General features: G+C 41.5%; 1 protein-coding gene across 1 annotated transcript in view; it reads left to right on the top strand.

The window, feature by feature from the left end:
* celsr3 (cadherin, EGF LAG seven-pass G-type receptor 3) overlaps positions 1 to 20,743 on the top strand; it is a 151,601-nt gene that overhangs the window by 80,442 nt on the left and 50,416 nt on the right. Inside the window, exons 14-15 of the mRNA XM_060932172.1 lie at positions 11,055 to 11,196; positions 11,333 to 11,453. Coding sequence (XP_060788155.1) covers positions 11,055 to 11,196; positions 11,333 to 11,453 — 263 coding nt within the window. The remainder of the gene's footprint in view (positions 1 to 11,054; positions 11,197 to 11,332; positions 11,454 to 20,743) is intronic.

Below are 20,743 nucleotides of genomic sequence, written 5' to 3'. Positions count from 1 at the left end.
ATGGAAACATAAGGAGGACCTGACACCAATTCTGCCATCTGTTTGCTACCCAGACATTGTAAACTATTTGTTGTTTACACCCAGTGCCTACACTCAGTGTTCGAACTATGCCGATATTTTTTGGGGGCCCCTTTTTTTCCCTTGAGGGTGTGTGTGCTTGCGCTTGTCTCAGAGCGCGGATCTCCAAACACATGAGAAGCCTATCTTACGCACATATCACGCGGACTCCACACCTCCACACACGCATCGCGTCTGAAGTCATAACTCATCAGGGGAAATCGTGTCTGCATTGGCATGTTCAAAAAACAACCTCGCGTCAACAATGATACCACACGCAAGAAAAAAAAACAGTCAGGCTACTCAACAACCAACCTGGCAGCAGCGAGCAAGCCCCAAACCATCCTAAATTATTATTATTATTATTAAATTGTAGAAGTCTGGGAGGCTTGCTCCTCATACAGTTATCAACTTGGGGCCAATTTAGCATGTTTTAAATCTGAATTTCTTGCGTTTGCTTACCTCAAAGTGTCCACATTTCATGCACAGACTTATCCATTATATCCACAGTTTTTTGCCAAGTCTCACACAGGTTTCTTTCAAGTCTACTGTTGGGCCAATAAATCATAAATAAAACAGCTCAGATTTGTTTGTTTAAGTCGTTTGCCACTCCACTTTATTCTCGTGGGTTCACATACCGCTGCCGTTATTATCCCCTTATCACGAGTTATGTTGGTCTTCCAAAATGGCGCAGGGTCTGTTTACTTCCGGTTTCGGATGACGTCAGTGAAAGGGGTCTATAAGACGTAATTTTGTTGCTAACTTTATTTACGGATTAATCTGCAGTCATTTTTTTGTTGCTATTATTTGGATTAATTGAACATTTCGTAGGGCGGCACGGTGGTGTAGTGGTTAGCACTGTCACATTTTGTTAGCAAGACAAAATCTGTCCTGGGTTCGAGCCCAGCGGCTGACAAGGGCCTTTCTGTGTGGAGTTTGCATGTTCTCCCCGTGTCCACTTGGGTTTCCTCCGGGTGCTCCGGTTTCCCCTACAGCCCAAAGACATGCAGGTTAGGCTAATTGGTGGCTCTAAATTGACCGTAGGTGTGAATAGTTTTCTGTGTCTATGTGTCAGCCCTGCAATGACCTGGTGACTTGTCCAGGGTGTACCCCGCCTCTCACCCATAGTCAGCTGGGATAGGCTCCAGCTTGCCTGTGACCCTGTAGAACAGGATAAGTGGCTACAAATAATGGATGGATGGATGAACATTTCATAAACTACACAAAATCATCATGAAAATCTGTCTGCATTGTATACCCCACTATATGTTATGGGGCACAAATCCAACATCAAACATTCTAATGTGGACTACCTTTAAAGCCACTATTAATATCACACCTGTAAGTGCTTATTGAATACTCTGTTCTAGATTTCATCCACCTTGCTGCTGCAACAGCGTCCACTCGTCTAGGAAGACTTTCCACTAGATTTTGGAGCTTGGCTGTGGGAATTCTTAAAGCGACAGCATGCAAAGGCATTCTACACAATTCTGTGCTTCCAACTTTGTGGCTACAGTTTGAGGAAGTATCACATATGGGTGTGATACTCTGGTGTCCACATACTTTCTGGCCATATAGTGTGTGTAATACGTAGCTAGTAAATGTAAGGAAGTGCTATTTTCTGTTGTCTTGTGCTAAAACCAGACCCAGGCCATTGGTATTGGCCAAATTTAAAACGCATAACCATAAAATCTATACTACATGGAAAAGGACTTGAGTTAAGGTATTGAGTCCTTTGCACCAGTGTAGTTGGAAGTGACTTCACAATGTACACATAGTCATGACACCAAAAGTCCCGTGTGTACTGATTATTGGTGCCCAATAGTCAATTTATTCAGAGATTGCTTATCTTACATGGATAGGTCATAATTACCAGTCATCCTCCAGAAATATTACTTAACATAAACACATGCGGGAATGTATCCTGTCCAAATGCTATTTTAAACATTTTGGATTGTATTCCAAATGGCAACTTATGTTAAAAATTTACATCAATATACAGAGTTAAGCAGCACATACAGATTATACACATCACACCTCCATGGTTACCGGATTTTTCTTCAACTGAGGTGTCCGAGACTGCCTTTAAACACAAGCAGTATTATTTAAGACAGAACAAATCAAGGGATAATTAATATAGCCGTCTCATGCCATTCTTCATAGTGTTTTTAGTGTATTTACATACTAGGAACATAAATTTCAGGGTGACATTGTGATGAATACTGTTTCCTACAAACTCCACCTCACACAAGTGTCTGTAAAGCCTTATTGCTCAGTTACAGCTGAGCTCTGAATAACAATGTGCACAATTTTGGTGTTAATTCCTTATGATGCACATGTAACCTGACTGTAAATATAGATTTTTGTTATTACGCTGCATTATTCGGCGCTTTCAGACCAAACAGTTCCAGGGATTTATGGAACAAAACTACTACCCACTGGGGAGCTCCTCTGAGAACCACATATCTTCAAGGGCTTTTCCCTGTTTGCATTCACACTGCTAATAGGAATGCTGAATGCTTGCTAGCATGACGTAGGATTCAAGAAATGCTAGCAAATATTTTTATATTTTTGCTTAGATGCATCAAAATAATGCTGTATTTCCTTCTGCGCATATACGCTCAATAAAGCCTGGATTTCTCTGTTGGTTGTTTACATGGCTAACGGTTTACATGGATTTTTAAAAATGGTGGTTGTCAGTGCTGCATTGGCTCATGTTCGACCAATCAGCATTCACTTATGCCTGGAGCAATCACTGCACACTTACATCACTCATGGTTCCGCTTGTGCTAGGAGAGTACTTACCCTGGAGTAGGAGCTACAGTGGATATAAAAAGTGTACACACCCCATTAAAATGATAGGTTTTTCTGATATAAAAAAAAAATGAGACCACAATAAATAATTTCAAAACTTTTCCCACCTTTAATATGACCTATAACCTGTACAATTAAATAAAAAAAAAATCTGTTAGGGGGAAAAACCTAAAAAATAAAATAAATGTACAATAAGCTGGTTGCATAAGTATGCACACCCTTAAACTAATACTTTGTTGAAGCACCTTTTGCTTTAATTACAGCATTCAGTCTTTTTGGGTTCACACCTGCCATCAATTAAAATGACTCTGATTAACAACAAATAAAGTTCAGCAGTCCTAGTAGGATTTTCCTGACGTTTACTCAGTTACATCCTCCAGCAAAAGCCAGGGTTCGCAGAGAGCTTACAAAGCATCAAAGGGACCTCATTGTTGAAAGGTATCAGTCAGGAGAAGGGGACAAAAACATTTCCACAGCATTAGATATACCATGGAGCACAGTGAAGACCGTCATCAAGAAGTGGAGAAAATATGGGACAGCAGTGACATTACCGAGAACTGGATGTCCGTCCAAAATTGATGAAAAGACAAGACGAAAACTGGTCAGGGAGGCTGCCAAGAGGCCTACAGCAACACTGAAGGAGCTGCAGGGATTTCTGGCAAGTGCTGGTTGTGTACTACATGTGACAACAATCTCCCGTATTCTCCATATATCTGGACTATGGGGTAGGGTTGCAAGACGGAAGCCTTTTCTTACAAAGAAAAACATCCAGGCCCGGCTAAATGTTGCAAAACAAAAAAAATACATCAACTCTTCCAAAAGCATGTGGGAAAATGTGTTATAGTCTGATGAAACCAAGGTTGAACTTTTTGGCCACAATTCCAAAAGGAATGTTTGGCACAAAAACAACACTGTGCATCACCAAAAGAACACCCTACCTACGGAAAAGCATGGTGGTGGCAGCATCATGTTTTGGGGTTGTTTTTCTTCAGCTGGAACAGGGGCTTTAGTCAAGGTGTTATGAACAGTTCTAAATACCAGTCAATTTTGGCCCAAAACCTGCTATAAAGCTGAAAATGAAGAGGAATTTCATCTTTCAGCATGACAATGACCCCAAGCATACATCGAAATCAATAAAAGAACGGCTTCACCAGAAGAAAATAAAAGTTTTGGAATGGCCCAGACCTAAATCTAATTGAAAATCTGTGGGGTGACCTGAAGAGGGCTGTGCACAAGAGATGCCCTCGCAATCTGACAGATTTGGAGCACTTTTGCAAGGAAGAGTGGGCAAAAGTGTACACTTTTTATATCCACACACACAAAGGAGGAACTTCCTCCAACTGGTCTAAAAAACATGACAAAATTCCTCCGGTCTGAAAGTGCCTATTGCGTCTATGGTAATAGTGCAGTGTGTTCTGGTCTGATTACATACTCAGTGTGAGAAAGTACAGCAGGCAAGTAAGGGTTTTTTTTTTTTCATCTCAATTTTACAGTTGTGTCAGTGTGACAAAGGAGTCAGTCAGTTGCTCTGGTTCCTCTGGAGGGAGAAAATCTCTCAGCTCTGCATCTAGTTTGAATGGGAGGGAGAGAAGGAGGAGGAGGAGAAGAGAGGAAGATCAAACAGACAGAGCAGGACTGGTTGATTAGAGACGAGAGGTTTATTGTGTTGGAGCCTATAGAGAGAGAGTCTTTCTTTCAATAGGATTATAGTGTAGTGTGACTGTGAAGTCAAGGTTAGGGTCATGCTTTGTGTAAAAGTCTCGGTGCTCATGCATTCTCGTGTTCCTTAGTAGCCTCTCTCTCTCTCTCTCTCTCTCTCTCGTGCACTTGATCTTGGATGTGTCCTGTTTCTGTCACTTTTATTTGCTTCTCTTTGTGTGTCCCATATAGTGAATGTAGGTTTTCTTGTCTTCCTTCAAACCTTAATTAAGACGACTTATTTTACATAATGCAAGTACCTCATGCTTTAAATTCCTTCAGCATTAATTAATAATGTTCTTGCATATCCATGGGACCTTTTCAGGAAGTTTATAATAAGCTAATCTAATAAAACGGTCTCCATCACTATTAGCAGTCGGCCTGGAAGCTCTTTTAAAGATAGCAGGTGGTCTTGGCTCAGGAATAAATGAGATTGAATAAATAGTAGGTTGTTATGGCTGATGATAAACGAACATGAGAATCTTATTGAAATATCTGAAATATTTATTAGGTTATCATGATTAGCCATGAAAGCCCTGTGAGAGATTGGTGACCTGCTCAGGGTGTATCTCGCCTCTCGCTGGGATTGGCTCCAGCTTCCCCTACAACCCTGATGGATAAGTGCTATAGATAATGGATGGATGGATGGTTAGCCATGAAATGAGATTCTTGCCTAGTAATATCCAAATGACATTAAGGCCCTGGTTTACTCTTTAAGAGCTTTATAATTTGTTTGTGCATTTGGATAAATTGCATGTTCAGTTTGCTTTTTTTTTTTATAGCTGGGTTGAGCTCGGATCTCAAAGAGTAGACAAAAACTGAAATTGAAAGTTGCTACACAAGGTGCGACAACGTCAAGTGGGAACCAGATTAAAGGCAGTGAGATGTATTGGAATGATATGATATGAATGTAAAAGAGTGTACATATGAGTGTGCGTTCACTAAAATTAATGTAATGAGAAGCTTTTTTTGGGGGGGAGGTTAAGTTTAAACCCGGTTTGCATTAAAGGAACAGTCCACCGTACTTCCATAATGAAATATGCTCTTATCTGAATTGAGACGAGCTGCTCCGTACCTCTCCGAGCTTTGCGCGACCTCCCAGTCAGTCAGACGCAGTCAGACGCGCTGTCACTCCTGTTAGCAATGTAGCTAGGCTCAGCATGGCCAATGGTATTTTTTGGGGCTGTAGTTAGATGCGACCAAACTCTTCCACGTTTTTCCTGTTTACATAGGTTTATATGACCAGTGATATAAAAAAAGTTCAGTTACACAAATTGAAACGTAGCGATTTTCTATGCTATGGAAAGTCCGCACTATAATGACAGGCGTACTAACACCTTCTGCGCGCTTCGGCAGCGCATTGATACGGAGCTCAGATATCAATGCGCTGCCGAAGCGCGCAGAAGGTGTTAGTACGCCTGTCATTATAGTGCGGACTTTCCATAGCATAGAAAATCGCTACGTTTCAATTTGTGTAACTGAACTTGTTTCATATCACTGGTCATATAAACCTATGTAAACAGGAAAAACGCGGAAGAGTTTGGTCACATCTAACTACAGCCCCAAAAAATACCATTGGCCATGCTGAGCCTAGCTACATTGCTAACAGGAGTGACAGCGCGTCTGACTGCGTCTGACTGACTGGGAGGTCGCGCAAAGCTCGGAGAGGTACAGAGCAGCTCGTCTCAATTCAGATAAGAGCATATTTCATTATGGAAGTACGGTGGACTGTTCCTTTAAAAGTGTTAAATTTCAGTGCATATCTGATATATGTGATCTTATTGTTTGTGTTCTCAAGTTTGCACATTTATACATAATGCCAAACGTAAAAATCAGTAAATCAGAGCCATATTGAATGAAAGAAGCTGCAGATTATATTCATCAACAGTCTGTCATAAGGTTTGTTTTCTAATAGCACCATCATTCTCTTCATTCTGGCAGGCTACTTTCAACTCTCAGATCCAGTAAAAATCAAAACCTTGTGAAATTCTGTTTGATCTGTCCTCAGCCTTAAAGCAGTGGGGCATAAGTGTGACATCCATCACTCGGTTTGACCTTTCAGTATGAGTTTTTCCCCTGTTCTTGCTACACATACATAGGTTGTAATAATCTGTTTTTAATCCAAGTAATCCATCAACCAGAATGAAAACCTTAGATAATGTTTCAAAAAATGTGATATTATTTGAGATGTAAATATCCCAGAAACTACATAGTCTAGGCAAATGAAACTGAACAGGCTTAATGTTGAGCAATATACAGTAAGATTTATTCCTCAAAGTGCGAATGAGAAATGCAAAGGTATGTGGATTCCATGAACGATTTCACAAATTTTCAGTATTCGCGAACCCACTCGACCATCTCTTCTGATTGCTGGTGGTCGTCCAGATCTTTTTGCCCTGCACCTTCCTCTTTGAACTTTTTGTGCCGTGTCCAAATCTGCATTGCAGTTGGTGCTTTTTTAGAGAATTCTCTCATAAATGCACGCTGCACAGTCTTGCTCGAACACAGTCGAACGTACTCTAACGCACAAAACGCCTTTTCTTTTCCAATGAATGGCATTTCTATACCTAAAAAGATAAAAACAAACAACATTAAACATAAAATTTTGACCTGTTTCCCCACATGCTGTTAAAATTTGATGTCAGTTGAACGAGAATTGGCAAAGTTATTAGATTGTGAAATGATCTCAAACTTTTTGAAACACTCTGTGTGTGTGTGTGTGTGTATGTATACATACATACATATATAGTCTATTACTCCAATTTGATTCAATTGTATGACGTGGGGTGGCACGGTGGTGTAGTGGTTAGCACTGTCGCCTCACAGCAAGAAGGTCCGGGTTCGATCCCAGCAGCTGGCGAGGGCCTTTCTGTGCAGAGTTTGCATGTTCTCCCCGTGTCCGCGTGGGTTTCCTCCGGGTGCTCCGGTTTCCCCCACAGTCCAAAGACATGCAGGTTAGGTTAATTGGTGACTCTAAATTGACCGTAGGTGTGAATGTGAGTGTGAATGGTTGTCTGTGTCTATGTGTCAGCCCTGCGATAACCTGGTGACTTGTCCAAGGTGTACCCCGCCTTTCGCCCATAGTCAGCTGGGATAGGCTCCAGCTTGCCTGCGACCTTGTAGGACAGGATAAGTGGCTACAGATAATGGATGGATGGATGGATGATATGGGGAATCCAATGAATATTCTGTTCAATAGAGTAATGGAGTTGAATAGAGGAGTAGTAAGTTCATGTTAGATGTTTTGAAAGGATGGGGAGGATTGGATGGGGAGGGATGGGCATCCAGCTAATATTTTGAAGTAGAATGATGTGGGAAACAAAAGTTTCAAATACTTAATACATTTGGAGAACAAGGTAATTCATTTTCAGATCAGATGGATGGATGGGTGATGAATGGATGGATGGACTCTACTGATCTCTTTGGGAAAATTTATAGAAAAATAATCAGTGATGATACATTACCACCACAGAATGGATAATTCTCAATAATATTTCAGTAACAGCACATACTGAATTGTTTTATTGTTCTTATACCACAGCAATTTGACATCTATTACAAATAAGTATTCATTAAAGAACTAAACATCTTTTTTTAAATGTTTTATCAGTTTATAGTTACAGTATCAGTCAAAAGTCTGGACACCCTTACTCATTCATAGGTTTTTCTGTATTTTGATTATTTTCTACATTGTAGAACAATACTGAAGACATGAAAACTATGAAATAACATCTGGAACATATATGGAATTATGTGGTAAACAAAAAAGTGTTAAAAAAACAAAATGTTTGATATTTTAGATTCTTCAAAGTAGCAAGCATTTACCTTGATAATGCTTTACACGCTATTGGCATTATCTTAACCAGCTTCACGAGGGAGTCACCTGGAACGCTTTTCAATTAACAGGTGCCTCGTCAAAAGTTAATTAGTGTAATTTCTTGCCTTCTTAATGCGTTTGAGATCAAACAGTAAATAGTAAATAATAAAAATACAGTAAATAGCCCTATTCCACAACTGTAGTAATCCATATTATGTCAAGAACCGAACAACTAAGTAAAGAGAAACGACATCCATCATTACTTTAAGACATGAAGTGTATTTTAATTAAAAAATAAAGAAAAAAACCCATTGAATTAGAAAGTGTGTCCAAACTTTTGACTGGTACTGTACATAAACCCTCCACAAGAAATGCTGGTTCCTATAATCACTCATGTTATCATCACTATAAAGAGTCATTCCCTCATAAGTCTCACTTTTTACTCTGTCTTAAAGTTCATCTCATCTCATTATCTGTAGCCGCTTTATCCTGTTCTACAGGGTCGCAGGCAAGCTGGAGCCAACCCAGGTGGTGTTTACATTAGACCGTATCCATATCGTTGTCATTGCGGATGCACTGTCCGTGCACATTAAAACGCCGGGAAACGACTCCACAGGCGGAACAGTTTGAACCCGCCAGGGCCCACGTATTCAACCCAGTACGTATCTGATCCGGTGCTGTGTAAACATTGAGGAACGAGGATACGCAGTGCTGAGCTCTAGCTGACGTCGTCATTGGACAACGTCACTGTGACATCCACCTTCTTGATTCGCTGGCGTTGGTCATGCCACGTTGGTCATGTCACGCGACTGCTGAAAAACCTTCTCCTCTTTAGTCCCAATGACATGGCATCCCTGATTTCCATAAAGAACTTCAAATTTTGATTCTTATGCTCTCACACTCTCTCGCTCGCTTGCTCTCTCTTTCTCTCTCTCTCTCCTCTCTCTCACACTCTCTTGCTCACTCTCTCTCTCTCTCTCTCTCTCTCACTCGCTCACTCAATCTCTCACACACTTTATGTGCTTGCAAGTGGTGAGTGACTTGCGCATGCCCGATATGCACTGGGATCATGTGACGTGCCGTCTAATTAGTCATGTGATTAGCGTATCCGTGTATTGGCGTTGCTGTGTGCACAGGGAACGGTTTTGTTGCAGGCACAGAAATTTTGTGTGTGTACGCGAATCGTTTTAAAAACGTTAATCTGATGATCCGCTGATTCGAAATAATGTAAACAGGGCCCCAGCTGACTACGGGCGAAAGGCAGGGTACACCCTGGACAAGTCGCCAGGTCATCACAGGGCTGACACATAGACACAGGCAACCATTCACACTCACATTCACACCTACGGTCAATTTAGAGTCACCAGTTAACCTAACCTGCATGTCTTTGGACTGTGGGGGAAACCGGAGCACCCGGAGGAAACCCACGCGGACATGGGGAGAACATGCAAACTCCGCACAGAAAGGCCCTCGCCGGCCACAGGGCTCGAACCCGGACCTTCTTGCTGTGAGGTGACAGCGCTAACCACTACACCACCGTGCCACCCCACGTCATACAATTGACTTACACATCATAAAAAAAAACTTACAGCTTTTTTTTCTGACTGTAATAAATCTCTGGCATTCATTTCATGAATGCAAAATAAATGTTAACGTTTCCTCACAGAAGGCTTTACCATATCAACAATTACACACATTTAACAATCCATTTATGTGGTATATCTGCCAGGCAAGTCCCCATGTGAGTTGTTATTCTAGAAATGATCGCGTGTTAGAACTAGTAAATTAATATAAACCTCTACTCTTCCTTGCAGCTGGAACTGCAGTCAGAGCAGCTGTTACAGAAAATTAATCAACACCTTCAGAACAGTCGGAATCAATCATTCATTAGCGCTGTGGTATAATAATAATAATTAGCAATTATTCACCGAAGTAGAAGTCAGTAATAACAGAGACGAAACTGAGGTTATTATTCACCGATATTCAATGAGCCTGAGGCAGGTAATTGTTTTAGTATAAATACACAGGTGATTTATTAAAAAATAATTAAAAATTGTATTAAAAATGTATTTCAAACTTTAAAAGTGGCATGCAAATGTAATAATGGTGCTGTGCAGACTTGTGTCACTTATCTATGCTGAGACATAAAATACATTGTTTTGAAATCGATAAAAAATAAATCACAACTCCACCTTACCTTTGAATAGTTTTATACCAAACTTCACAGCATATTTATTGCTTTTAGGAACAGCATTTTCTTTCATAATTTGTAATTCTTCCTCACTTACAGCGACGAAGCGATTGGCCACCGTTTTGCCGAGTCGCTTGAGGTAATTATCGAGAAATAATCCGAATTTCTCAACTAATCAGCGCACAATTTCCTATAATCACCTTCGTATTTATACTAATTATTATTATTGCACCGGGTATAATTTTATTCAGTGAAATCTGTTCCTTTGAATTCTTGTAGAATAGGTGAATTGTGAAACATCTTCACTGAAGAGGAACATAGTTTTTTTGTAAAGATTTTGAGCAAAATTATTTAGCTCCAATTTATCTCATTATAATTCTTAACAGCAAGATCAACCTGGCTCATGACTGTTCACATTTATGAGCAGATTTGATGATAAGCAGAAGGTGAAGTTTGTGTGTGTGGGTGTGTGTGCAGGTTTTTATGGTAAGAACTGTACAGATGCATGTCGGCTAAACCCGTGTGAGAATGAGGCTCGGTGTCACAGGAAGCCAAGATCCTCCCACGGCTATGTGTGTGATTGTGGAGACAACCACTATGGCCAGTACTGCCAACACAGGTACGCACACACACACGGTTTAGGATTATAGCAGTTCTATAGAATTAAATGTCAGAGGAGATTTGCTACTAGAGAAGGGGTGTGGTCTGTGCCTATAATGGTAAACTGTTCTCTGATGTGTGTGTGTGTGTTGCAGGAGTGAGCAGCAGTGCCCCCGTGGTTGGTGGGGAAATCCTACATGTGGACCATGTAACTGTGATGTCAGTAAAGGCTTTGACCCAGACTGCAACAAGACCACCGGACAGTGCCTCTGCAAGGTGCCAGGCCCTACACACACACACTCTCTCTCTAGCCCTTTTTGCACAGATATTCTGCAATATTGGCATAAAGAAGACACCCCTGTATTTGGTTGTTTACACTGAACCAAATAATGTCTGCATGAAGCTGCGCCAACGTGTGTTTTTTCATTGTGAGCTGGTGTTCCATCACCAGAGGTGTGACATGTCACAATGGAGTGTTGACGTCTACAGTGATGTATCTATGTGTCGGAAATATGAATACTCTGAGAGTATCGGTCCTGCTTTCTAACCAGTGGCTGGGAAACTGAGTGTTGAGGTGCTTTTGTTAGCTGTGTACATTTACACCACATTCAAAACATAAACAGAGTTGCTGAGCATCACATGCAACATGTAATCACTTCCATTAAATAATTCACGTTTAACGGATGTAAAAGCCTCAGTGTGTGTATATATATATATATATATATATATATATATATATATATATATATATATATATATGAGTGATTCCACGCTTATAGGTACTGAAATGGGGACATGAACTTATTTTTAAAAATTCACCTAAAACCATTTCTTTTTTTTACCATCAGGTCACAAAACATGTAATCTTTAATGAATGATATGTTAAAAGATAACTTTAATTTTCTGAGATGTAATAAAAACATATTTATATGCCAAAGTCAGAACGTAACAGAAGTGTTGTGGACATATATATTCTCAATTTTAACAATGTAGAATTACTTTTTGAAACATAGGAAGGTGATGTTTTAGCAAATATAATTAATAAACATGTGTAGTAGAATAAACATACACATTCTTTCAATAAGATTAACATGGTATATAGCTAGATTGTAATTAATTTGTAACAGACGCGAGATGGACAATCGTAACAGAAGTAATGTAACAGACATCATTTTGGAACTCATAGGCTTGACTTTGGCATATAAATATGTTTTTATTACATCTCAGAAAATTAAAGTTATCTTTTAACATATCATTCATTAAAGATTACATGTTTTGTGACCTGATGGTAAAAAAAGAAATGGTTTTAGGTGAATAAGTTCATGTCCCCATTTCAGTACCCATAAGCGTGGAATCACTCATATATATATATATATATATATATATATATATATATATATATATATATATATATATATATATAAAACATGTTCATGTCCTTTAGCTGAGCCAGCTTTTCAGGAGGAAAAAAAATCTGTCACAGAAAATTTCACTCACAAATGAAGAGAAGAGAGAGTGAGAGAGAGAGAGAGAGAGAGAGAGAGAGAGAAAGCAACATGTTTGTGTGACCGGAAATATGTCCGAGGAGAAAGTGAAGAGAAATAGGAAGCGATTTGAGGCAGAAAGGTGTACCCCGCCTTTCGCCCGTAGTCAGCTGGGATAGGCTCCAGCTTGCCTGCGACCCTGTAGAACAGGATAAAGCAGCTAGAGATAATGAGATGAGATGAGATTTTTTACTTGTGTGGTTTGATATGTCCTCTTCTGCTGCTATCCACTGTGCTGCTGCAAACAGGAAATTTCCCCATTGTGGGATAATAAAGGTCATCTTATCTTATCTTATCTTATCTTATCTTATCTTATCTTATCTTATCTTATCTTATCTTATCTTATCTTATCTTATCTTATAAAGGTGTAAGATTCCCGTTTGAACAGGCTGTGTAAAAGGGGCTTCTTCCTCTGTTTTTGCTCAGAGACTTAAAAGTATTTTATTAAAAAAAAAATTAGCTATAGTGGGTTTAACAAAAAATAACAAAAATATGTCAGGTTATGTTGTGCAGTCTTTTTATTCACATCATTCATATATATTATTCTAGTTATGAAAAATAAGTAAAATAAGGAAAATATTAACTCCAGTATAGTATGTTCCTGACGTGGGTGGATTACTGAAGCGTGGACAGACGGGAAATAGCGTCAACACAGGCTTTATTTTTCGACCTTTTTTTTCTCTCCTGCTTTTCAGCTTGGTTAAAACTCAGTCACCCACACACACACACACACACACACACACACACACACACACACACAAAACATTAATTGACAACAGGTGTAATGACTTTGCCACTCACCTCCCTGGCCCCGCCCTCCATTCACAAACCGATGCTTGACCACGCCCCGGCTGCCACATCTCATCTCATCTCATCTCATTATCTCTAGCCGCTTTATCCTTCTACAGGGTCGCAGGCAAGCTGGAGCCTATCCCAGCTGACTACGGGCGAAAGGCGGGGTACACCCTGGACAAGTCGCCAGGTCATCACAGGGCTGACACATAGACACAGACAACCATTCACACTCACATTCACACCTACGGTCAATTTACAGTCACCAGTTAACCTAACCTGCATGTCTTTGGACTGTGGGGGAAACCGGAGCACCCGGAGGAAACCCACACGGACACGGGGAGAACATGCAAACTCCGCACAGAAAGGCCCTCGCCGGCCCCGGGGCTCGAACCCAGGACCTTCTTGCTGTGAGGCGACAGCGCTAACCACTACACCACCGTGCCGCCCGGCTGCCACATCTAGTTTATAATTTCGCCCCGATTATCCAGCCATGTGGCAGCAGTGCAACGCGTAAAATCATGCAGATATGCATTATGTAGAAAAATTAACAACAACAGAAAAACTAAAAGTTTTGTGGGCAGCAACACCCTGTTGGTGAGAGATCGGAGGAGAATGATCAAACTGGTTCCAGTTGACAGGAAGACTCCTGTAGCCAAATAACTACTCTTTACAACCACGGTGAGCAGAAAAGCGTCTCAAAATGCACAACACATTGAACCTTGAGGAGAACGGACTCCAGCAGCAGAAGGGCAAACTGCTTCCAAGAGCATGAATCTGAGGCTACACTGGACACACACTCACCCAATCTGGACAGTTGAACATCAGGTGACATTTTAGTCCTTGACCTGCATCTGCATGATTTTATACGGTGCTCTGATACCAGCTGGTTGGCTGATTGGATAGCTCATTGTATATTCACAGGGAATTTCCCAACCTGTACGGTACAAACAAACAGCACACATGACTTTCGTATCAGTTTCAGCTCGGCATGTAATCTCATGATCCAGCTGTGTCTGGCTGTACAGCTACACAGAAAACAAAGAATTAAATACAAATGCATGCGTGCACGCGCACAAATAGTCCTCTCAGTAATTAATCTCTCATTATAACCCAACCTCTAATCCCAGTGTTTGATCCTAATCAGTACGTTCATGATTACCATTCTAATTCATTATCATAAAGGCACCAGGGTGCGGTTCGACAAGAATTTAAGGCAGCTTTGACATATAAAAAGCTTCTGGAGATTATTCAACACAAGATTAGGCTATCTGTCTCTTCACACACACACACAGAGAGCCCTTGATCTCTTATATCTAATCTGAACCCCTGCAATGCTGCCTGATGTCTGACCTTTTGAAATCTCTCTGTTCTACTGCCGAAATCTGTCTTCTGTTTCCTCTGAAACCCGCTCTCTGCTCACGGCCATCTGAAAATCAGAGTTACAGTAACATTTTACATGTGTATTCATTTGCAAAGCTGTATATTGTATATGATACGGGAACACTTCACATCATAACGTTATTTATTGCGTTAGTTAACAGGAACAAACCATGAAATTGAGCATGAAGGAACCAAGATTAATCAGCAAAGAAACCACATCAGTGCCGGTGATGGAACTCAGGTGGAGGCATGACAGAGCATGTCATGAACTGAAAATGTGAAAGTAGCTTTTTTCTGGCATGCGTGTGTATAAATGTATTTATCCCTGTGTGTTTTCTGGGTCTATGCCCAGGATATATCTGGAGTAAGGGATTGTGTAATGATCTGAAAACGATTCAAAAACTATGTGCTGTATCGTTGTAAAGCTCATTCAGAAGGTTTATAGTGCATATATATAAATACATCTAGGTTATTTGTACACAGGGTTTCCAGAAAAAACAGATTGTTTTGCATAAAAATCCTACAAAATTACAAAACGTTCACAAGCATAGCGTTCGTTTTTTTATTAGGTACATATTACAGCATAATCTTATTTCATTTCGTATCTAAGATTGAAATATTTCCCCTCATAATGTTGTAATTATCTGACATGCTTGCAATAGCCAACTCTCCTCATCCTCTTACTGACCTAATCAGTGTCACTAGAATTTGTTTTGGCAGACACCTTACTACTTTAGTGTGTGTGTGTGTGTGAGATAGTAGGCGTTGGAGTCAAATAGACACACACTATTGCACTCACACAGAGTAATTGGTTGCAATCTTAGCCTGTAAGGCATGTGGTAATTGATTCACATGTGTGAAGCCTTAATTAAGAGGGATTAGTTACGCTGTAAGACGCTACACTGCCTAAAGTAATGTTAGAGACTTTAGTCAGCAATACTGAGGCAGACTCTGCTAAGTTTGTTGATTTATAATCACGTTCTGGTTATTTCATTTGGTATATATTCTGCTCAGGATAAATTAGTGTTGATATGAATTTTTATTTGAGAAATTATTTTTAGATAGACATTTTCAAAAGAAATGTCGAGCAGTTCCAGAAACGTTCTCTACAGCAATAGGTCTCAAAGTCCAGGGTTTATGATTTGCTAATTTTGTTACAATAGTGAAAATTACTATTACCTTTATTAAAGCTATTAGGCTTATTACTAATGTTGACGGAAAATTAATGCAGTTTAAATAAAATTGGGTTTAATGGGGGAACATTCAGAAATTTTAAAAAATTCTGTTTCCAATAAATTGGCAAAATATTACCGTAGATTTAAACAATGTGCTTTAAAAAAAAAGCTGTTTGCATGTAAAATAAATCTATACATAGTGGGGCCATGATTAGTTAGTTAATAGTTAATGGGGTCTGTGATTGTAAGAATTTTAAGACCCCATGATCTATATGGAGTCAGATTAGTTACTTAATTCACAAATAAATGTCACTCGATTCACAAATGTATTTCATGTTTCACATATAAACAAGTGTTGCCAGGCAAAACAAACCTCACCCGGCAGCACTTGTTTTATACCTATATGTTAATAATGGGCGGGCGGCACAGTAGTGTAGTGGTTAGCGCTGTCGCCTCACAGCAAGAAGGTCCGAGTTCGAGCCCCGTGGCCGGCGAGGGCCTTTCTGTGCGGAGTTTGCATGTTCTCCCCGTGTCCGCGTGGGTTTCCTCCGGGTGCTCCGGTTTCCCCCACAGTCCAAAGACATGCAGGTTAGGCTAACTGGTGACTCTAAATTGACCGTAGGTGTGAATGTGAGTGTGAATGGTTGTCTGTGTCTATGTGTCAGCCCTGTGATGACCTGGCGACTTGTCCAGGGTGTACCCCGCCTTTCGCCCGTAGTCAGCTGGGATAGACTCCAGCTTGCCTGCGACCCTGTAGAACAGGATAAAGCGGCTAGAGATAATGAGATGAGATGTTAATAATGGTAATATTTCTCAATCATCAGCTGTCAGGTTATAGTCCTATGAAAATCCATGACCTTGAGTTTGACACTTCAAAGTCATTCAAGATCAAAGGTCATGGCGGCAACTGAAAGCTCATATGGGACTTCTTATATGTTGATAATGGTAAATATCTGACTCTCATGAACCATTTTAAAGTAATAGCCCTTTTAAAACCCATGACCTTCAGTTTGACCTTTCAAGGTCACTCAAGGTCAAATATTATGGTGCCAAATGAAAGCCCATATGGCACTTCCTATAAGCTGATACTGGTAAACATCTGTCGACCATCAAGCGTTTTCAAGTTACAACCTTCTGAAAATCCGTGACCTTGAGTTTGACCTTTCAAAGTCACTCAAGGTCAAAGATCATGGTGCCAAATGAAAGGCCATATGGGAGTTCCTATATGCTCATAATAGTAAACATCTGTCTATCGGCAACCGTTTTTGAGTTATAATGGAAAATGTTATTTTGACCCAAAGGTTGACCTTTCCGGTGGCCTTGACCTTCACCTTGACCCGATTATGCTCAAAATTTCATTCATTCATTCATTCATTATCTCTAGCCGCTTTATCCTTCTACAGGGTCGCAGGCAAGCTGGAGCCTATCCCAGCTGACTACGGGCGAAAGGCGGGGTACACCCTGGACAAGTCGCCAGGTCATCACAGGGCTGACACATAGACACAGACAACCATTCACACTCACATTCACACCTACGGTCAATTTAGAGTCCCCAGTTAACCTAACCTGCATGTCTTTGGACTGTGGGGGAAACCGGAGCACCCGGAGGAAACCCACGCGGACACGGGGAGAACATGCAAACTCCGCACAGAAAGGCCCTCGCCGGCCCCGGGGCTCGAACCCAGGAACTTCTTGCTGTGAGGCGACAGCGCTAACCACTACACCACCGTGCCGCCCCTGCTCAAAATTTAGTCAAGAAATCTACAGACCATTGCCCACCTACCCTGAAAATATGAAGTCAATCAGTGCAACCGTCTAGACGCTAGATTGTTAACAGACAGACACACAAACAAACAAACAAACCGCACTGATTACAATACTTCACCCTGCTTACTCCATCGCAGGTGAGGTAACGACAAACATACGTATTTAAAAGCATTAACATTTTTCAATAATTTTTTGTTACATTTGTAAATTTGCAAAGGTAAATTCAAGGGTATTATTGAATCTGATCACATTGCGTTACATCTGCTCAGTGTCCAGTTATGTGGGCTACGACACCATAACGGACATCTCCATACAACCAATTACAAGAAGAGGAAACCACAGCTCAATGGCATTTGGTAGCTGCCAAATAACATGTTTTGCTGTCACACAGATAACGTGTTTAGCAATGTTAAGGTGGAAGCAAAGCATGCAAGTGGAACTCTGAGCAATATCCGTTATGGTGTAGTAGTTCACATAACTGGACGCTGCACAGATGTAATGCAATGTAATCACATTCAACAATACCCTCAAATTTACATTCATGTGATTGACTGAAATTGGAAGCGAGATCTGATAGGCTGTAGAGAATACCCGTTTGAAAAAAATGCATTTGTGAATTAAGCTGCGACAGGAAAGTCTCAAAAATTCATGCAAAATGTAGGGATGTTCACAAATAGCGAGCAGTTTGTAAATGCAGATATGTCAGTCTGTAAATAAATGTCTCATCTCATTATCTCTAGCCGCTTTATCCTGTTCTACAGGGTCGCAGGCAAGCTGGAGTCTATCCCAGCTGACTACGGGCGAAAGGCAGGGTACACCCTGGACAAGTTGCCAGGTCATCACAGGGCTGACACATAGACACAGACAACCATTCACACTCACATTCACACCTACGGTCAATTTAGAGTCACCAGTTAACCTAACCTGCATGTCTTTGGACTGTGGGGGAAACCGGAGCACCCAGAGGAAACCCACGCGGACACGGGGAGAACATGCAAACTCCGCACAGAAAGGCCCTCACCGGCCACGGGGCTCGAACCCAGACCTTCTTGCTGTGAGGCGACAACGCTAACCACTACACCACCGTGCCGCCTGTATCAAAATATTTTTATTTAAAATTTTATACTTTTAAATACATCATTTATATATGAATCACAAAATATATTTGTGAATCATGTGACATTTATTTGTGAATTAATCTGACTCCATCGATCTAGTGATCTCTGTCAGTCCTGCACGCTATGGCGCGTGCACCTGAAGGTGCGCCCTGGGCTGTGCGCGCGTCAAGTGGACTCCAGCACCTGAACTCAATTAAGGAGCTATATGTGCACCTATTTAAGGACTGTGCTGATGCACGATCTGTGCGAAGTGTTCCGCTATGTCAGTACGCATTACCAAGCCTTACTAGCCATGTTTCTGATTTCCTGATTCTTGTGCTTGTTTCTCGTTCCCATTCTCGCTTTGCCTCTGATATCCTGTTTGCGCCTCACCGGACCATTTTGCTTGTTTCGCGTTTTTGGATTTTGCCTGCCATTTTGGACTGTTTGCCTGTGTGTGTGTTTTACATGCTTATATATTTCCACTATACTTTATTATTAAAGTTGTACTTCTGCACTTGCAACCTCCTACCTGACAATCTCAGAATTGTTGTATTTCTGTAGTTCATTTTAAAAGAGGTTTCCTGAGTTATAAGCAGTTCAATCTCACACTTTTATTGATATCTCATGCCATATTTGTTTGTCTACTCACTGTATTCAACATTATAATGGCAACTAATAACTAGCTAATGACCTAGCTATCGACACCTAGCCACACTGCCTTGTGGGTGGCCTGGAAAAGCCTAAGGCTAAGGGAGTCAACCCTGACAGAAAAACCGGAGTGGTGCCCCGAAGGTGGTTGTTTGGCATAGTTGCCTGCTTCCGGCAGCGCCTGCATCCTGCTACGTCCCCAGCCATCTTGACTCTGTCTTGCCACTGGATCCGGCGTACCAAGACGAGAGAGTGAGGCTGATTCAGCGCATGTCTCCCTCACTTTAATCCAATTCACGCGCAAGTCAAGACTTCATATGTTTTCACACCCTCCAAGTCCTACGGCGATAGATGAGTGGCGAAGCGACAGGTGTGGACTCACTGGCAGTCGTAGTCACAAATCTGCACGTCAGGCGGCTCAGGCCATAGGGTCGCTTTCCAGCGAATGAGACAGCACTGGAATTCGGCAGCCACCTGAGCGACGAAGCAGCCCTCTTTAGGACAGCACTGCTTCCCCCCTAGCCTGGGGAAGGGGCTAGAAAAGGTGCCCCAAAAATTGCCTGTCTCACCTCTCCCTGGCCAGCATGCCGCGGCTGGCGGGGGTCCCATACCAGCGGTAAGAAGACAAAGAAGAGAACCAGAACACCTACGGTGACAGCTGTCACCCTGGGCACATGGAATGTCCGCACCCTTCTTGATCGTGCCGGCACAAACAGACCAGAGAGACGAACCGCCCTCATCGCCAGTGAGCTTGCTCGCTATAATGTGCACATCGCGGCCCTCAGTGAGACACGTCTAGCTGAGGAAGGAGAACTGACAGAGGAGTCTGCTGGCTACACTTTCTTCTGGATCGGACGAAGTCAGAACGAACGACGAGAGGCAGGAGTTGGCTTTGCCATCCAGTCCAACCTGCTCCAGAAGCTGGCTGCTCGCCCAAAAGGAATCAATGACCGGCTGATGACAGCCCGCCTCCCCCTTCCGAAGAAGAAATTTGCCACATTGATAAGCGCCTATGCCCCCACTATGACAAATCCTGACAAGGTGAAAGAGAGATTTTACGAAGATCTGAAGGATGCCATTGCAGCAGTGCCGCGGACTGATAAGCTCATCATCCTTGGTGACTTCAATGCCCGAGTTGGGAAAGACCACACAGCTTG

The sequence above is a fragment of the Neoarius graeffei genome, chromosome 10 (genome assembly GCF_027579695.1).
Source record: "Neoarius graeffei isolate fNeoGra1 chromosome 10, fNeoGra1.pri, whole genome shotgun sequence".
Classification (NCBI taxonomy): domain Eukaryota; kingdom Metazoa; phylum Chordata; class Actinopteri; order Siluriformes; family Ariidae; genus Neoarius; species Neoarius graeffei.
The sequence above is the reverse complement of the archived record's forward strand: the minus strand, read 5'-3'. Positions and strand labels throughout refer to the sequence as shown.